The sequence below is a fragment of the Rhipicephalus sanguineus genome, chromosome 6 (genome assembly GCF_013339695.2).
Source record: "Rhipicephalus sanguineus isolate Rsan-2018 chromosome 6, BIME_Rsan_1.4, whole genome shotgun sequence".
In the NCBI taxonomy this organism is placed as follows: Eukaryota; Metazoa; Arthropoda; class Arachnida; order Ixodida; family Ixodidae; genus Rhipicephalus; species Rhipicephalus sanguineus.
The window spans coordinates 140,050,063-140,063,846 of record NC_051181.1 but is presented as its reverse complement, the minus strand read 5'-3'; the positions used below and the strand labels follow the sequence as shown (position 1 = coordinate 140,063,846).

General features: G+C 43.1%; 1 protein-coding gene across 1 annotated transcript; it reads right to left on the bottom strand.

Moving 5' to 3' along the window:
- Window positions 1-471: 471 nt before the first annotated feature.
- On the bottom strand, window positions 472-12,663 carry LOC119396562 (uncharacterized). Its single transcript, XM_049416609.1, has 6 exons — window positions 12,614-12,663; window positions 11,082-11,223; window positions 8,754-8,905; window positions 7,100-7,185; window positions 4,961-5,038; window positions 472-1,011 (listed from the first exon to the last, which is right to left on the bottom strand). The coding sequence occupies exons 1-6, from the start codon at window positions 12,661-12,663 to the stop codon at window positions 878-880; spliced, it is 642 nt and encodes a 213-aa protein (XP_049272566.1). The 3' UTR covers window positions 472-877.
- Between the last annotated feature and the right edge of the window lie 1,121 nt (window positions 12,664-13,784).

The window sequence follows — 13,784 nt, the reverse complement described above, 5'->3', positions numbered from 1 at the left end:
TGTGGGGCAAAAGAAGTTCGCAATTGATGATGTAAATTATAACAGTATTGAGTTGGTAAGCCAAGGTTCCTTTAGTTAATGTTACACAAAACCAGGTCAGAATTGTAACATGTAACTAACATTCATACACCTATATTTTAATCAAGGCTGTTGTGGTAGATTAACAGCCACAAATCCCCCTTTTTGTCACCTATTATTACGAAAAACGGGTTGCTCATTGTAGGTGATTTACAACCGAAGAACGGATACCTTTGGTCCTAAAGAAGCCCACTGTAATTAAAATTCTGCATTCTAGAAAATAGATAAGCAAAGGAGAATGAAGACGACGAAACATTTACAGACAGCAACAATGCAAGGCACGAGTGGTTGCAAAGTCCAACCAAACACTGACACAAGCGGGTTAATACATTTTAAGTAAAGCAAGCAAATCATCGTCAGGAGCACACCTGCGCACATTGCGTGTAATATTACCTTTAATATTGCCACAAGTGTACACCAACAGTTTTATTGAATTAATAATTCAGGCTGAATACAACAGGTAAAGGTATGAACGCTCGTGATAACATGAAGACTAGCAGCAAGATCAATGTGCATTCACATGTTGTGGACAGGTCAGATAATAGCATCGACAATGTAGAACGCCGACAGCACGACACATTATTACAAACTCTGTTTTCAGAATACAATCCATGTTAATGGACTTTGTGCATACATCTGTTAGTCTGTGGTGAAAGTGCAATAGAAGAAATAATTGCAGCATGGTTTCCTGTTCAAGGACTAGGCTAATTAGATTATTAGGTTGTGTAGTTGCACGTGTGCACATTTCAAGAAATCGTGAAGAAATGGACAACTTTTCATCAATTCCTTTTCATTTTTGCTATCCAGCGCAAGTCTTGTAATAGAAAACCCGGTGCTTCCTTTTTGGGCAGTGCTTTTTAAAGGTGTTTTTGCATTTGGTCACATTTCTTCTAACTGCTTCATGCCAAATATGTAATTGGCATTCAGTGTTTCCTGGAGAGAAAGAAAGGAAGAGCATCCTAAAGTAAATTTTGTATATCTGCCTTAGTCTTCTATGCTTCACTTCTCTTTGTCTTCAAATTTGCGATGAAAGCTAATGTCCTAGTGCCATTTAAAAGGTTGGTTGTTTTGTTTGAGGTAATTGAAAAATTATGCTTCAAAACATTCTGCTGCTGATAGGGAGTTTTAGATTTAGTGTCCTTGGGTATGGGAAACCACTGGGTGTACAAAAAAAAACCCGAGCAGCTTTAAAAAAAAAATGCCAAGCCTGTGCGGAACACGCAGCACAGTCAAAGCATAGGCAAGAGAAGCGGCCTTCAGGCCTGTTGTGCACTGTCTCCAGGCATCTAGTGCAAATACAGTTACGAAGTACCAACTGTGCCCTAATTCATTACCATTTTGCTATGTAGCAATGGACCTACTACTCATCTGTAAAGCAATGTGTGCACCTATATTTTTGCACACTTTGTTGGTGCTATGGCTGGCTATGATGATGATAATAAAGTATGGCTCAGATATTTGTAATGATTCGGAACACGAGTCGGAAGCTTTAAACCACCCACTCATTGCATAGTTCACATGGATGCCTGGTGGGATAGTATGCTTCTGCCGCGCAAACTGAATATTGTAACTTAACTTGTTGCCCGACATGACGCCTGTATGGAGTCTTTTTTTCAAAGAGTCTCCTAGCACTGGTGTGGCTCAATGGTAGAATACCAGACTGTCACGTATCGAGTGCCTGGGTTAAATTCTGGCGCGAACCCTGTTCTTTTTTTCTTATCGTGTGCGATAGCTGCGATGGACACTAGCGGCAGCAGACAACTACGCCATCGAAATTGACTGTTGTGAGCGCAAACAGCTTACACTGTAAAAAGAATGAAAGTAGAATGTGGCACTTTGCATATACAAAAATCCTTTAGATTACTGAAAGACTACCAAATGTTAAGACCCTGATGTTGGCCTAGCCCCATACGCTAATAATTATTCTTTGGGTTTTACGTCCCAAAACCACGGTATGATTATGAAGGATGTCGTAGTGGGGGGATCCAGAAATTTTGACCATCTGCTGTTCTTCTACGTGCACCTAAATCTAAGTATGCAGACCTCCAGCATCTTCATCTCCACCAAAAATTGCGGCAGTTGGTATTCGATCCCGCAACCTTTGGATCAGCAGTCGAGCACCATAACCATAAACAACTGTGACGGATAACCCATATACTCTCTGCAATATGACACAGGGCCAGATATGACAATTGCCTTTTACAGCAGAGCTGTTAAGCTTTTCATTTGTCCATTTTGTGCGAACAGAAACTATCACCATCATTAACAGCCTTTACCTTATATGGCATCTTGCGTCGCCTAGCACCTTGCACAGCTGTGCCTAGCACGTGCAGCGCAATAAAGTAAGCATGATCACATTAAGTGAATACTAATTAAGTCTAAATAAGTAATGTCTAATTAAGCTAAGTTGAGCATGGCAATGTTAAGCTTAGTTTAGCCTAGTTGAGCCAAGTTAAGCGTAACCAATCCTAATTAAGCCAAGTCTTGTTAAGTCTAATTAAGGCTAATTAAGCCTACTTACTAAGCTAATCCAGATAAAGTCGAGTTTTCCTAGCCAGGTCGTTGTATAGCCCGACCGGGTTCAACTAATCCGGATTAACACGGTTTAAGCTAATCCGATTTGATCCGAATGATCGAAACTGCTGATTCCGTCCCTCCGTGATCAATCCAGTCATATGTGTGTGAATATACTAATACGGATTAAGAGATCCAGTCGTGGTTGATGAAGCTCTGCTCGGCGAGCCCGTGCCGGATTAAGCCACGCTTGGTCAAGTCATGCCGCATTAAGCTAATCCCATCCGTGCCCCGACTGAGTCAGAACTATGTTGGCCACCACCTCCGCTGTTACTCCAGCCTTGCACAACTAGCGCAAGCTTTAAAGAAAAAAAAACAACCAGAAGAAACTTATTTCTAGTGATATTTATTATTTATTGCACACGTTCTTTATTTACTAATTAGTATGAGTTACAGTACGCGTACTCTATTTACAGAAAGTTTTAGTACACACTCTAAAACTCAGCTGTTAGCATCTCAGAAACCTTAGACAGGCTAGCTTTTATGACCTTGTTAAAAAAAGAGCCTACCAAATATGTAAAGGAGTCACACTTTAATTGTTCAAGTGATATTGTTGGCTGTGAGTACACGATATGATATCGCTACTGAAAACGGTTGTAATTGAGACGTGAGGGGGAAGTGCAATACATAATTCATTTGTGATGCATTTCTTTCATACTATTTTCTTTCATTGAAGCACTACAGTGTTGTGCTGTGAACATTCAAATAAATTCTAGATCCAAGAAACTGAAAACATTTGCCACAATATCTTTTCTGCTAACGTAACTAGCAAGCTCCTTTGTTCTGCTTTTGAAAACCATTGCCCTCTATCCTTTTCTTACAAATAAAATTATTTGGACGTAAGTTGCAAAGTTAAATATGCATATTAAAAGGCCTCTAAACCGCTCCGATTTCAAAGACGAGCGAGCGGTTTCATTTCGCGCCTTCACAAGCGTTCTTACAGGCGCCATTTTCTCTTCGTCACTTATTTGTTCACAAAACACATAGACATTGTTAGTACTAAGCGTTGAGACTACCAGAATTTCGCGCTTTTTGGCTACTCTCTGTTGTCTCCGCTTGCGCAGTGGAAAACGCGCAAGTGAAAGCAGTTCGAAGTTCCAGCAGGATAGTCATGCGGTATATAAGGCAGAATTAACGGACGTGCGACTACTTGACAAAGCACGGTAGGAGACAGGGGCGTAGCCAGAACTTTTTTTTGGGGGGGTGGGGGGTGGGGGGAGGGTTCAATTATACTTTATGTATGTTTGTGCGTGCGTTTGTATGTGTGCGTGTATATATACGCAAGAAAAGATAAAAATTTTCGGGGGGGGGGGGTTTGAACCCCCCTCCCCACACTTGGCTATGCTTCTGGTAGGAGACAATTTAAAACAGATATCCCTCGTATATGGACAAATCGAGAGCTTATTAGGGGCGAAGCTCCTTAGGGTGTGGGTCGTTCCCTCCTCGGTAGTAGGGTAGTAGTAGTAGTGGCAGTAGTAGTATGCATGTAGCCAGCTCTAGTTTAATGAATTGCTCTCTAGATGAGCAATTTTTACAAGACATCGTAGTGTTCCTTGATTTAATCACACTAAAAGACATACTTTGCGGGCGAAATACTCTAGTGAGCTTTCAACTTTTTGTCTTAATGTGCGCGATAAAAAAATTATTTCTACGAAAAACGCAAAGCACACCTTGAGCAAGATGTTTGGTTTTGAGATGCTTTATGTGCAGTAAACGCCGTGCATTGTTCGCGAAGCCGGAGCACTTGCACGATCGCGTTCCGTTGGCTTTTGTTGGCCATGCTACCGACCTTCCGTCGTGCAAAGCGAAGAGGAACGCTACGCGCGTCGTGTCTTCCCTCTAGCCTTGCCGTTAATTCTCACAGGGCGAGCGGGGAACACGGTCGCTCTTGGCGCGCTTTCTCTTTCGCTCGGGAGCGGACACTTTCCCTGCATTTCACCGATCACAAAACGGTGATAATGAAGGGACCGCGTAAACCAACAGTACAATAATAGTTTGATGTTTAATATATACATGGTGTTTCACACTCTTATATGATGCACTGGGCGAATTTCACGGAAGAGTTTCACGGTTTACCGATGATTCTCTCCGGAGCTGCGCCCCACTCATCATCATTCACCCCGTGGATATGCTGTGATTTTTTTTCCTCATGACGTCACGTGAAAAGACTGCCGGTGTCACGCATGGTGCTGAAAGGACGGGAAACGCCAGGAGAGAATAACGCGCTTGTTCTTCGTATTTTCAGAGATTTTGGGGGCCCTTTAAAAAGCAACAAGTTTGATAGATGGACTTGAAGCTGCAAGCTTACCACCCTCGTTATATGTGCGAACGGCGCAACGATCGTTTGGGTCCCATAACTGGAGGGTATATCGAATCCCAGGTGCTCCTGCAAAAGAAGTCGTGAGTCTGTTTCTATCTCATAAGGACCACTTTCTGCAGCGATGCCTGTGCACATTTCACTATTACTTTAGAATGAAAGCAGTCCGTTTTTACTGCAACCAACAACTATAGGTATACATAATAACTTCGTAGGTCGTGCACAATCCTAGTTTGGTATTACACATGGTAACGTAATTGAATTAAAATAAGAGGAGCGACAAAGTCTTGGTGGCACTAAGTTAAGCTTGTACTGCACCGAGCAGCCTTTTGAAATGCCGGGTTTTGCGTCCCAAAACTACGATATGATAGAGACGCCGCAGTGAGCGAAGGGCTCTGGAAACTCCGACCACCTGGCGTTCTTTAACGTCTACCTATATCTAAGCACCCGGGCCTCTGGCATCATCTTGAATTATTTCATCTTGAATTATTGTTATCCCCTATCTCCCCCATCAGTAGCGTAGCCAGAAATTTTTTTCGAGGGGGTGGTGGGGTCGGACAATGTTCAACCATACTCCATGTATGTTCGTGCGTGTGTTTGTATGTGTGCGCGTATGCAAAATTGAAAAAAAAACTGGGGATGGGGAGGGGGGCTTGAACCCCCCCCCCCCCCCCATCCACCTCCCCTGCTACGCCAGTGTCCCCCATCACATCCCCTACCTGTATCCTAGTAGCCTTGCCTTGCAGATGTGCCACATCGTACATTGCTATCATAGGCATGCGCAGGGTTGTCCAGTGGTGGGGGGGGGGGGGGCAAGTTTTACTGCGGCGCCCCTCCCCCATGCACTTGGACAAATGCAAAAGACAACGACAACGAGCGCTGATTGGCGTTGTACGTGTTCCGTCCGTGTTTTTTTTTTTTTTTTTTTTTTGCGCTGCAGTGAGCCAGAATCATGACCAACAAGCCCAACTCGACACTTTAACGATTCACAATGGATGAAAGAAATGAAAATGAAGCGTTGACGTGCTTCTGACAACGGCCTGCCTTTGGTCCCTGGCTTTCCGAGAGTAAAGATGGGAGGTATACAGTTCCTGGAATGCAACATCAGGGGTCTTCGTCGTCCATTATCGTCAAAAACCTGCGTGGTCGTAACCCTGCTCTTTGAACAATAATAATAATAATATGTGGGGTTTAACGTCCCAAAACCACGATATGATTATGAGAGACGCCGTAGTGGAGGGCTCCGGAAATTTCGACCACCTGGGGTTCTTTAACGTGCACCTAAAGCTAAGTACACGGGCCTCAAACATTTTCGCCTCCACTCTTTGAACAATGACGGGACAGGTCCGACTAAGTAAAAGTATGGGACACACTTTTGCGCCCCCGTTATTTATTAGAGAAGGGGGGGGGGGGGGCTCCTACACTCCCCACCCCCTCGTGCCTACGGTTACGATAAGAAACCGCAATATACCCAGGTACATTCTGAAATTTTCATAAGTCACGTGCAAAATGCCAATCGAGTGTGATCGAACGTACGTCATGCGCAGTGAAATGCATAAAGAATGTGTTTGCGGAACAGCACCGCACCGCAACCTGTATCATCTACCCTTTATGTTTCCGTCTGACTTTTTTTCGCTAGTTTTTCTCAAATACATCTGTGAATCAGTTGTAATTATGATCTTTTTTTTTTTGTGTTGGTCTAAGAGAGTTGTGAGCTGGCCGGCCCTTCGCACGTTTCTTATACCTAAGACGCTGTGCCGTATTGCACATTGATATTTTGACGGTCACGGCGTCTTCTTTTTTTGCATTTTCCCTAATAATAATCAAGTATTTGACAAGAAAGAGGTCGTTATAAGTTCGCATAAAATTTGTCTAGTTTTGCAGCGAATTTTTCTAAGCTCGTGTCATAACCTCACTGCATTTCCATTTTGTTTCTCTCGCTCTCTCTCTCTCTCTCTCTCTCTCTAAGCGCGTTTTCATAAACGACAACAACAAGAAAGCGCGTAAGGCAGCCATGCATGGTTCAGGGAAATTCTACGGCAGGTTTGAAACGAACTTTTTAACAAAATTGTGTCCTGTTTGTATATTTCAGATCATCAGAAGGAAACACAGTTTCAAACGCTTCCTCACCTTTTGTTTTGCCTACATCCATGACGGGGTATCTCTTACTGCCTTGTTGCACCATGGAAATATTTGCATACAACTTATAGTATTCCCTAGAATAAGTACGTAGTTATGAGGAGAATGTTCGTGCCAGCAGATTATTTAAAATATTGCTAACAGAAAAGTTGGCATGGTTGAACTGTATCCTATAGCTGTGAGCCTAACACGACGGTGTCTCTTGTTTTGACAGCTGACTTGTTAGCGCTCTCGTTAAATGTTCACTTAATAACACTATCCCTGTGCCTGGTTCCCCATCTTCTATTTTAAAGGGGCCCCGCAACACTTTTTCAGCGTGGTCAGAAAACGCTGCTGATCGGTGTCGAGGCTCCCGAGAACACGCGAGCCAAACATTATAGCGTAGAACGCAGCCTGGGATTTACAATAAATTCGCAAAGTCAGCTAAAAAGCGCTTCCTCTTCTCTCGACAAAAAATAATGCTTACAGCGTCACAGGCAGGTTCCACGCCATTGACTGATTTGAACATGGCGCGCTCAGTAGAGACTGCGGCCGTCGCGAGAGGCCGACACTTTCCCGCGCACGCGCGATCGCACTGAAAGTACGCCACTCGTTCGAAGAAAGAAAAAAAAAGGAAGACAATGCGCTCAAGGTCAAGAGGCGCGCGTGACGTACCTTCTTCCCCCCCCCTTCCCCCCCCTCCCCCCCCCCCTGGTTAGCTTCCAGCGCTTTCGTCGGGTCGAGTGAAGAGCGAAAGCAAGTACAGCGCGTGACAAATCTTTGTAACTCCGATCGTACTGGACGGATTCTAAAAATTTTTGCGGTGTTCTATTTGTGAGGCAATAAGTTTCTTTAGTGAAGCCATTCCATGGCTACTTGGAAAAGTGTTGCAGGGTCCCTATAAAGAACATAGGTGACGTATTCGACAAGCTACTATTATGGTACACCCGATGTGAACGATGTGTGCCTTGCTGGAAACATCCCCTTTTGAGATATACGATTCGCACATACGTTGTTGAAGTATTGACTATTAGAACAGCTTATAAAAGTTAGCTATTTTACATTTAGGCGTCTCTAGAACGTTTTACATTCAGGCGTCTCTAGTATTTTAAAAATTCGGAGTTGCTCGGAATTTTTAAAAATACTTCGTTATTCACTACGTTGTCACTACACAAACGCCTCTTCTCTGTGTCCGCTTCTTGTGTCCTCGTCTTGTTACATTTGCTGTTGTGTTTGCACGCGTATACTTTCTTTCAAGAGGAATCCTTACAAACTAGCTCTACTTTCTACAATTACGTTGTAAAATGTGGAGCTCCGTAACGCTTGCAATATATCCGAATGGGAGGGAGTCTTTCGTTATAGAGGTAATTTTATTCAAGAGCCGTGCGTAGCATGGTCGTTCTAATGTACTTTTAACCGCTAAATGAGTGGTGAGAACTAAAAATTGCTGGTGATGTCTCAACTGGAACTCGAACAACTCGCGTTTTATTTGCGTATATTGATTCGTCTTTCTTTAAAATTATATGTGCACTAAGCTGAGAGAGCCTGCCTTAATTATATCACAAGGCGACTAAGAATGTTTTCTGCTCACAACAGAAACTTTATTGGTCACTCACATCTGCCTTTTTTAAGATGCTCCTGGCTATAGTATAGCGCACGTACTCACCAAAGCAAGTGATATTCGTAGAATTCGGCAAGTGTGTACTCGCTTTCTTGGCTATCTAGAACTTGAAAAGCGATGCACTTATGTTCATATTTGCCGGTGTAGCTAGTTTTGCTAGTCAAGAACAACCAGATCTTTTGGTGTGTGTTCAAGAACTGCAAGAATTAAAGAAATTTTTATTAGACAAACTTAATTAGATGTTTAATATAGAGGATACTGCAGCTGATTAACATATAGAGGATACTGCAGCTGATTAAACAATCAGGAATTTCGGCTTAGCGAAGGTCTGAGGATATGCACGCCTTCTCTTGATTTGTACTGTTAAAAAAAAATAAACGTTGAATACTTTAGCATGTTTTTATTCCGCTCAATTTGAAAGTGCGTAAATTTCACAATAATTAGGACCTTCTTATATGCGTGGGCGCCGTAGCATGTCGACAAGCCTGACCCAATTATAAAGAGTCACAGAACACATAATTTTACTCAGTCTCTTCAGGTCACGATTATTAGGAATAAAAAATAAAAACGCCTTGATTGTGCGATTTTTCTTATCTAAAACTTGAAGAACTCTGGTTCAGTCTCTACCGTCGTAGATGAGACAGTCGTTCTCAGGCGTTGCTGGCGTAGGGCGCTCGATCGCAATGAACAAACATCACATGGATATGATAAAACAAATGCGCAGTCTAGGTTAGTTAATGTCAAGGGCAAAAGAAGGAAGGAAGGAAGGAAGGAAGGAAGGAACAGGAAAGAGAGGAAAGGCAGGTATGTTCACCGCAGTCTAGAAAAGGCGGTATATATATGCTACCCTACACCGGGAAAAGGGATAAGAAACTTGAAAGATAACGTAGAGAGGTCGAAAGAACACAAATCCACGAATGGCTCGTATTAATGGGTGAAGTAGGCAGCACACCTGAGAAGTATTGGTGGTCGTATGGCGCTACCAGCGCCTTGAGCCACGATTTTAGAAAAAAAATCGCTGATGACAAGCAAAAGGAGATAATACTAATGTGACGAAAGCAAAGATCATGGTCGGAGAAGTTTCGTCACTGGCCTTTTACTCAGCGCAGGCGTAAAGGTGAAGGAGAGTGAACGGAAGAAAGGAAATAAGGAAAATAAATTTTAAAGTTTAAACTCACGCACGCGCACACACAGAGAAAAACTTGACCCACACAAGCAGTTTTTTCCTTACGTTATAAATGGTCGCGGAGGAGACATTTAGTACAGTACTGCAAAAAAAAAAAAAATGTCATAGCACAATGGAGACTAGTGTCGTGTTCGAGAGAATTAAAAAATATTTAAAATATTAAGATTTATTACATATGCGTAAATGACAGCGAAAACATGTACAGCGGGGCGCAATGCGATCAGGCCACATAGGCACACATAGGCGTGCTCAAACACAAATTAAGGATGGTCGAAAGTTGGTTGCGTTGTTGATCGTGTGCGTTCCAACGAAAACTGTCTAGGGTCGCCAGGAAACAGATTTAGGCTACCCTGTAATGAGATAGAGGAGAAAGTTGCAGGTCGCAGCATAGAGTTTCCTATAGATAGTAACTGTTTGAAACTCTTTGGGTTGCAGGATGAATGATCCCAGGAGAATCACCGTCATCATCTGGCCTTGCGGGATATGCAGGTAATTGCCCTGCCCTGTTTTCTCCTTTCAGGCTATGTTGAAAACGTGATAATTGTTTAAAAGCAAAGCGCGGGCTGGTTACCAAGCAGGCGCGCGCAGCGCAACGCAGCATTGCAGAGGGCGGTGGTCTATGGGCTATCCTGAGTACGCTGTTGTGCCGGGCTCCCATATCACCACAGACAAAGAACACGTCACCATAAGTGTCACACCGTGTAATGGATTGTGAAGCTATCGTGAACGACATATAGTTAAACAGCGCGAACACTAGAAACAGTGGTATTTGATCTTGCAGTACGGGCACGGCTATTTAACTAAATTTGCGAGGATTACTTAATATGTTTGCCTGAAGTGCATGAAGCTGTTTAAGAAAAAATAATTTTTAATTTACATAGGTACATTACGAGCTGCCATCAATAATTTCCCTTCGTCACGAGGTTGGTACACGGTTCACGTCTTTTTATGTATGTGACATAAACTATTTTTTAGACATCTTTTAGGAATCAATGGCATGTCTGTGGGGCAGGATGGAGAACTTTCGTTATGCGCCGATTTGTAAACGTGAGATGTTCTTTACCTATCTTAATCTTCTTTAGGCATCTTACGAAGCTTTGTGCAATATGTGGTGGTGTGGCTGCACACAGTCACGATTCCACTGGTAGTAGGTCTAATATTTACAAAGACATGAACAGTTCGCTTACATCCTTGAGGTCCTGCAGTGTAGGTGTACTAGTACCCACGATAACTGGAAGGATGAAGACCCATAAACGACGCGCCTCCTGTAGATTTGTAGCTGGGCTCACAGGCAGCGGTTTCTTACTGCGATTTCGCACATATTTGATGCTATACGCTCAAGTAAAAAATTATATATAGCCAGGAACGTGGCGTTATTTGCTCATCATTGCGTGTTTACTGCTTTATATATCGTCAGAGTCAAACATGAACTCCCGCCTTCAGAGCTCACTCAAAGTTCAGCTGTGCCGCAATGCCCACTTGGAGCCTCTATTTCCTGTACATCTCTTTAACACACGCGAAAATGTCGCTACGTGTGCTAGATGTAATATGCATCTGTAGAATAATGTCGAGGGCTGGCGGCCATCGGCTATTCGCACATTTCAAAAGTGAATTATGTGATCTGAACACTGAAAAGAACGCTAGAGTTCAACTTAACATGTCCTGAATGCCAAAGAGAGCAAGGAGGCTAGATAAGAAGTGTATTTTTCAAAACGACCGACAATTAAAAATGCTGGACCGCTCTATATAACAGGCGTTACAGAGATCGTTAGAAAATAAATGTACACATTTATTATACATGATCTCGAGAATGCACCTAAGAAAAAAAAAAGGTTGTGGTATTTCTTTTTCGCAAACATTGGCATTGCTTCGTGGAGTGGGCACTACAGTTGCAAGGGGCCCGTAGCAGTGCAATTTTTTAAAACCTGTATACAGTGAAACCTCGGTGATACAAATCTCACGGGACCACCAAAAATATTCGTATCATCCGAAATTCGTATCACCAGAAAGCATGGAAAATTAGCATGCGACAAAAGAAAGCTGGCGTACATTTTCATTTATTGTTTGTCAGGGCTGCGGCAACGTCAGGAAGAACCCTGAATGATTGTCAGTCAAGTTTTTAGATGTCGGCAATCATACAAGCACTCCAGCACTCGTAAATATACGGCTCGTACGCGCGCATTTAATTAATGAACCATGTGCGTTGTGACCCGCGACACTCGGAGACCGTGGCGCGTATCTGAAGGTTTATTCTGACCGTAAGAAAAGTGTTTTTCTTACACCGTGATTCTGACGATTTGGCGGTGTGGCGCGCATGCCCACGCTTGCGTTCCCGCGCTCGCACGTGCTTGGCGCGTCTTCCGCGACAGCGCGGACAGCACCTTTTCGAACCTGGGTGGTAGCGAACGTTCGTATCAAACGTCTCTGGGTGAAAATCGGTTCGCAACAACCGTACTCCATTACATTGAGGCCAATGGGCCTTGGCCCGGGACCAACGAAAAATTCGTATCACCCCGAAATTCGTATGGGCTGTGATCGTATCACCGAGGTTTCACTGTATACTAGAAAAGATGCATAATTGTGGAGCTATTTGTGCTTCTATTAACGTGGCATATCACATGCGGAAAGCTTACGCAATGCACTCAAGTGGAGATCACCACAGAGGTGCATCTTCGTTAGAAATAAAGTGAACAGAGTCAACGTACAACCAACAGTTTACCGTCCCTTTGACGAATATGTGATTTCGTTCCTAGGGTCATCTTTATACATGATCCTGTGCCCGCCCTGGAAGTTGGAAATATACAGGGATACTTGTATAACATTTCGCCGTCGTAACAAATGCATGGCAGTGTTATAAGATATTATAGCCTTAGCAACAAGTACTCATAGTGAATAACTTTGTACCATTTTTTGCCCAGACTTATTATTTAAAATAATCTTTGGCTTTGGCTATAAGTATTGTTTGGCTAGGTCTCCGGCGTGCAAGCGCAACAAGATACAGACGGCACACACTAAAAAAAAGTACACATCACAAAAAGTAGGCATTCTGCTACGCGTACGCTATTTAACAGAACCGCCATGGATTCAAGTTCGCCCTGAGCATATTTATCAAGTGATCCCTAATTTCAAACAGCCCGCTAATGCACCAAATTAGCCACTTGCACCTTTTTCATAAAATTAGCCTTTTAGTGTAACATTCGCGTCGTGCACACATGTACTGAAGTCTACACGTAATTGCAGCGTAACTTCCGTGTGCAATCAAATGGACCCGCACGACACCAAGGCCTAAAATACACAAAGAAAAATTTCACGCAGAGCCAGCTCGGGTTGTAGTCTATGCATATGCAAGAGCACGTGTGGACTCCACCACAGTGTTACATGAAACACACAATTTTAATGCATCACCATTCTTTGGTTAAATCTACACGGAAAAGCGCGCTAACGCGTGCGAGTTTGTTCACAACATGAAGGCGTTACCATAAACAGTCGGAGCAGAAAAAAAGTAGGTCACTACAATCGCCGCAAGAAGCAGCTGTTTAGCACCGTAAAGTAGGCGTACGTAAGAAGCAACCGTATACACAGTCGGCAAATAAATAAAAATGCTGTTGCTATGCTGTAAGAAGTGATCATACAATCTACTCGGCACGGAAAAAAAAAAGGTAGACCACTACAGCTGCCGCTACAAGTAACCATAACATGGACTTTAGCGTTGGCTAAATGATCGCTAATATATTGCTTGCGCTGGCTAAGTGATGGCCAATGCCGGCTAGTTTTGCCATATGTTTGTTAAATGATGGAATTACAAACAATGATTGCGCACTGCATCGGACCATTCGCCACTAGCGACATTTTGTTAATTTTCTTCTAGGAGACATGAAGTAAAAAATGCT

Coding starts and splice junctions, on each gene's coding strand:
- LOC119396562 (XM_049416609.1), bottom strand. CDS start 12,663: ATGTATAAAGATGACCCTAGGAACGAAATCACATATTCGTCAAAGGGA. Junction 11,224..12,613: donor ACATATTCGTCAAAGGGACG/GTAAACTGTTGG, acceptor TTGAGCGTATAG/CATCAAATATGTGCGAAATC. Junction 8,906..11,081: donor CACTGCAGGACCTCAAGGAT/GTAAGCGAACTG, acceptor TAATTCTTGCAG/TTCTTGAACACACACCAAAA.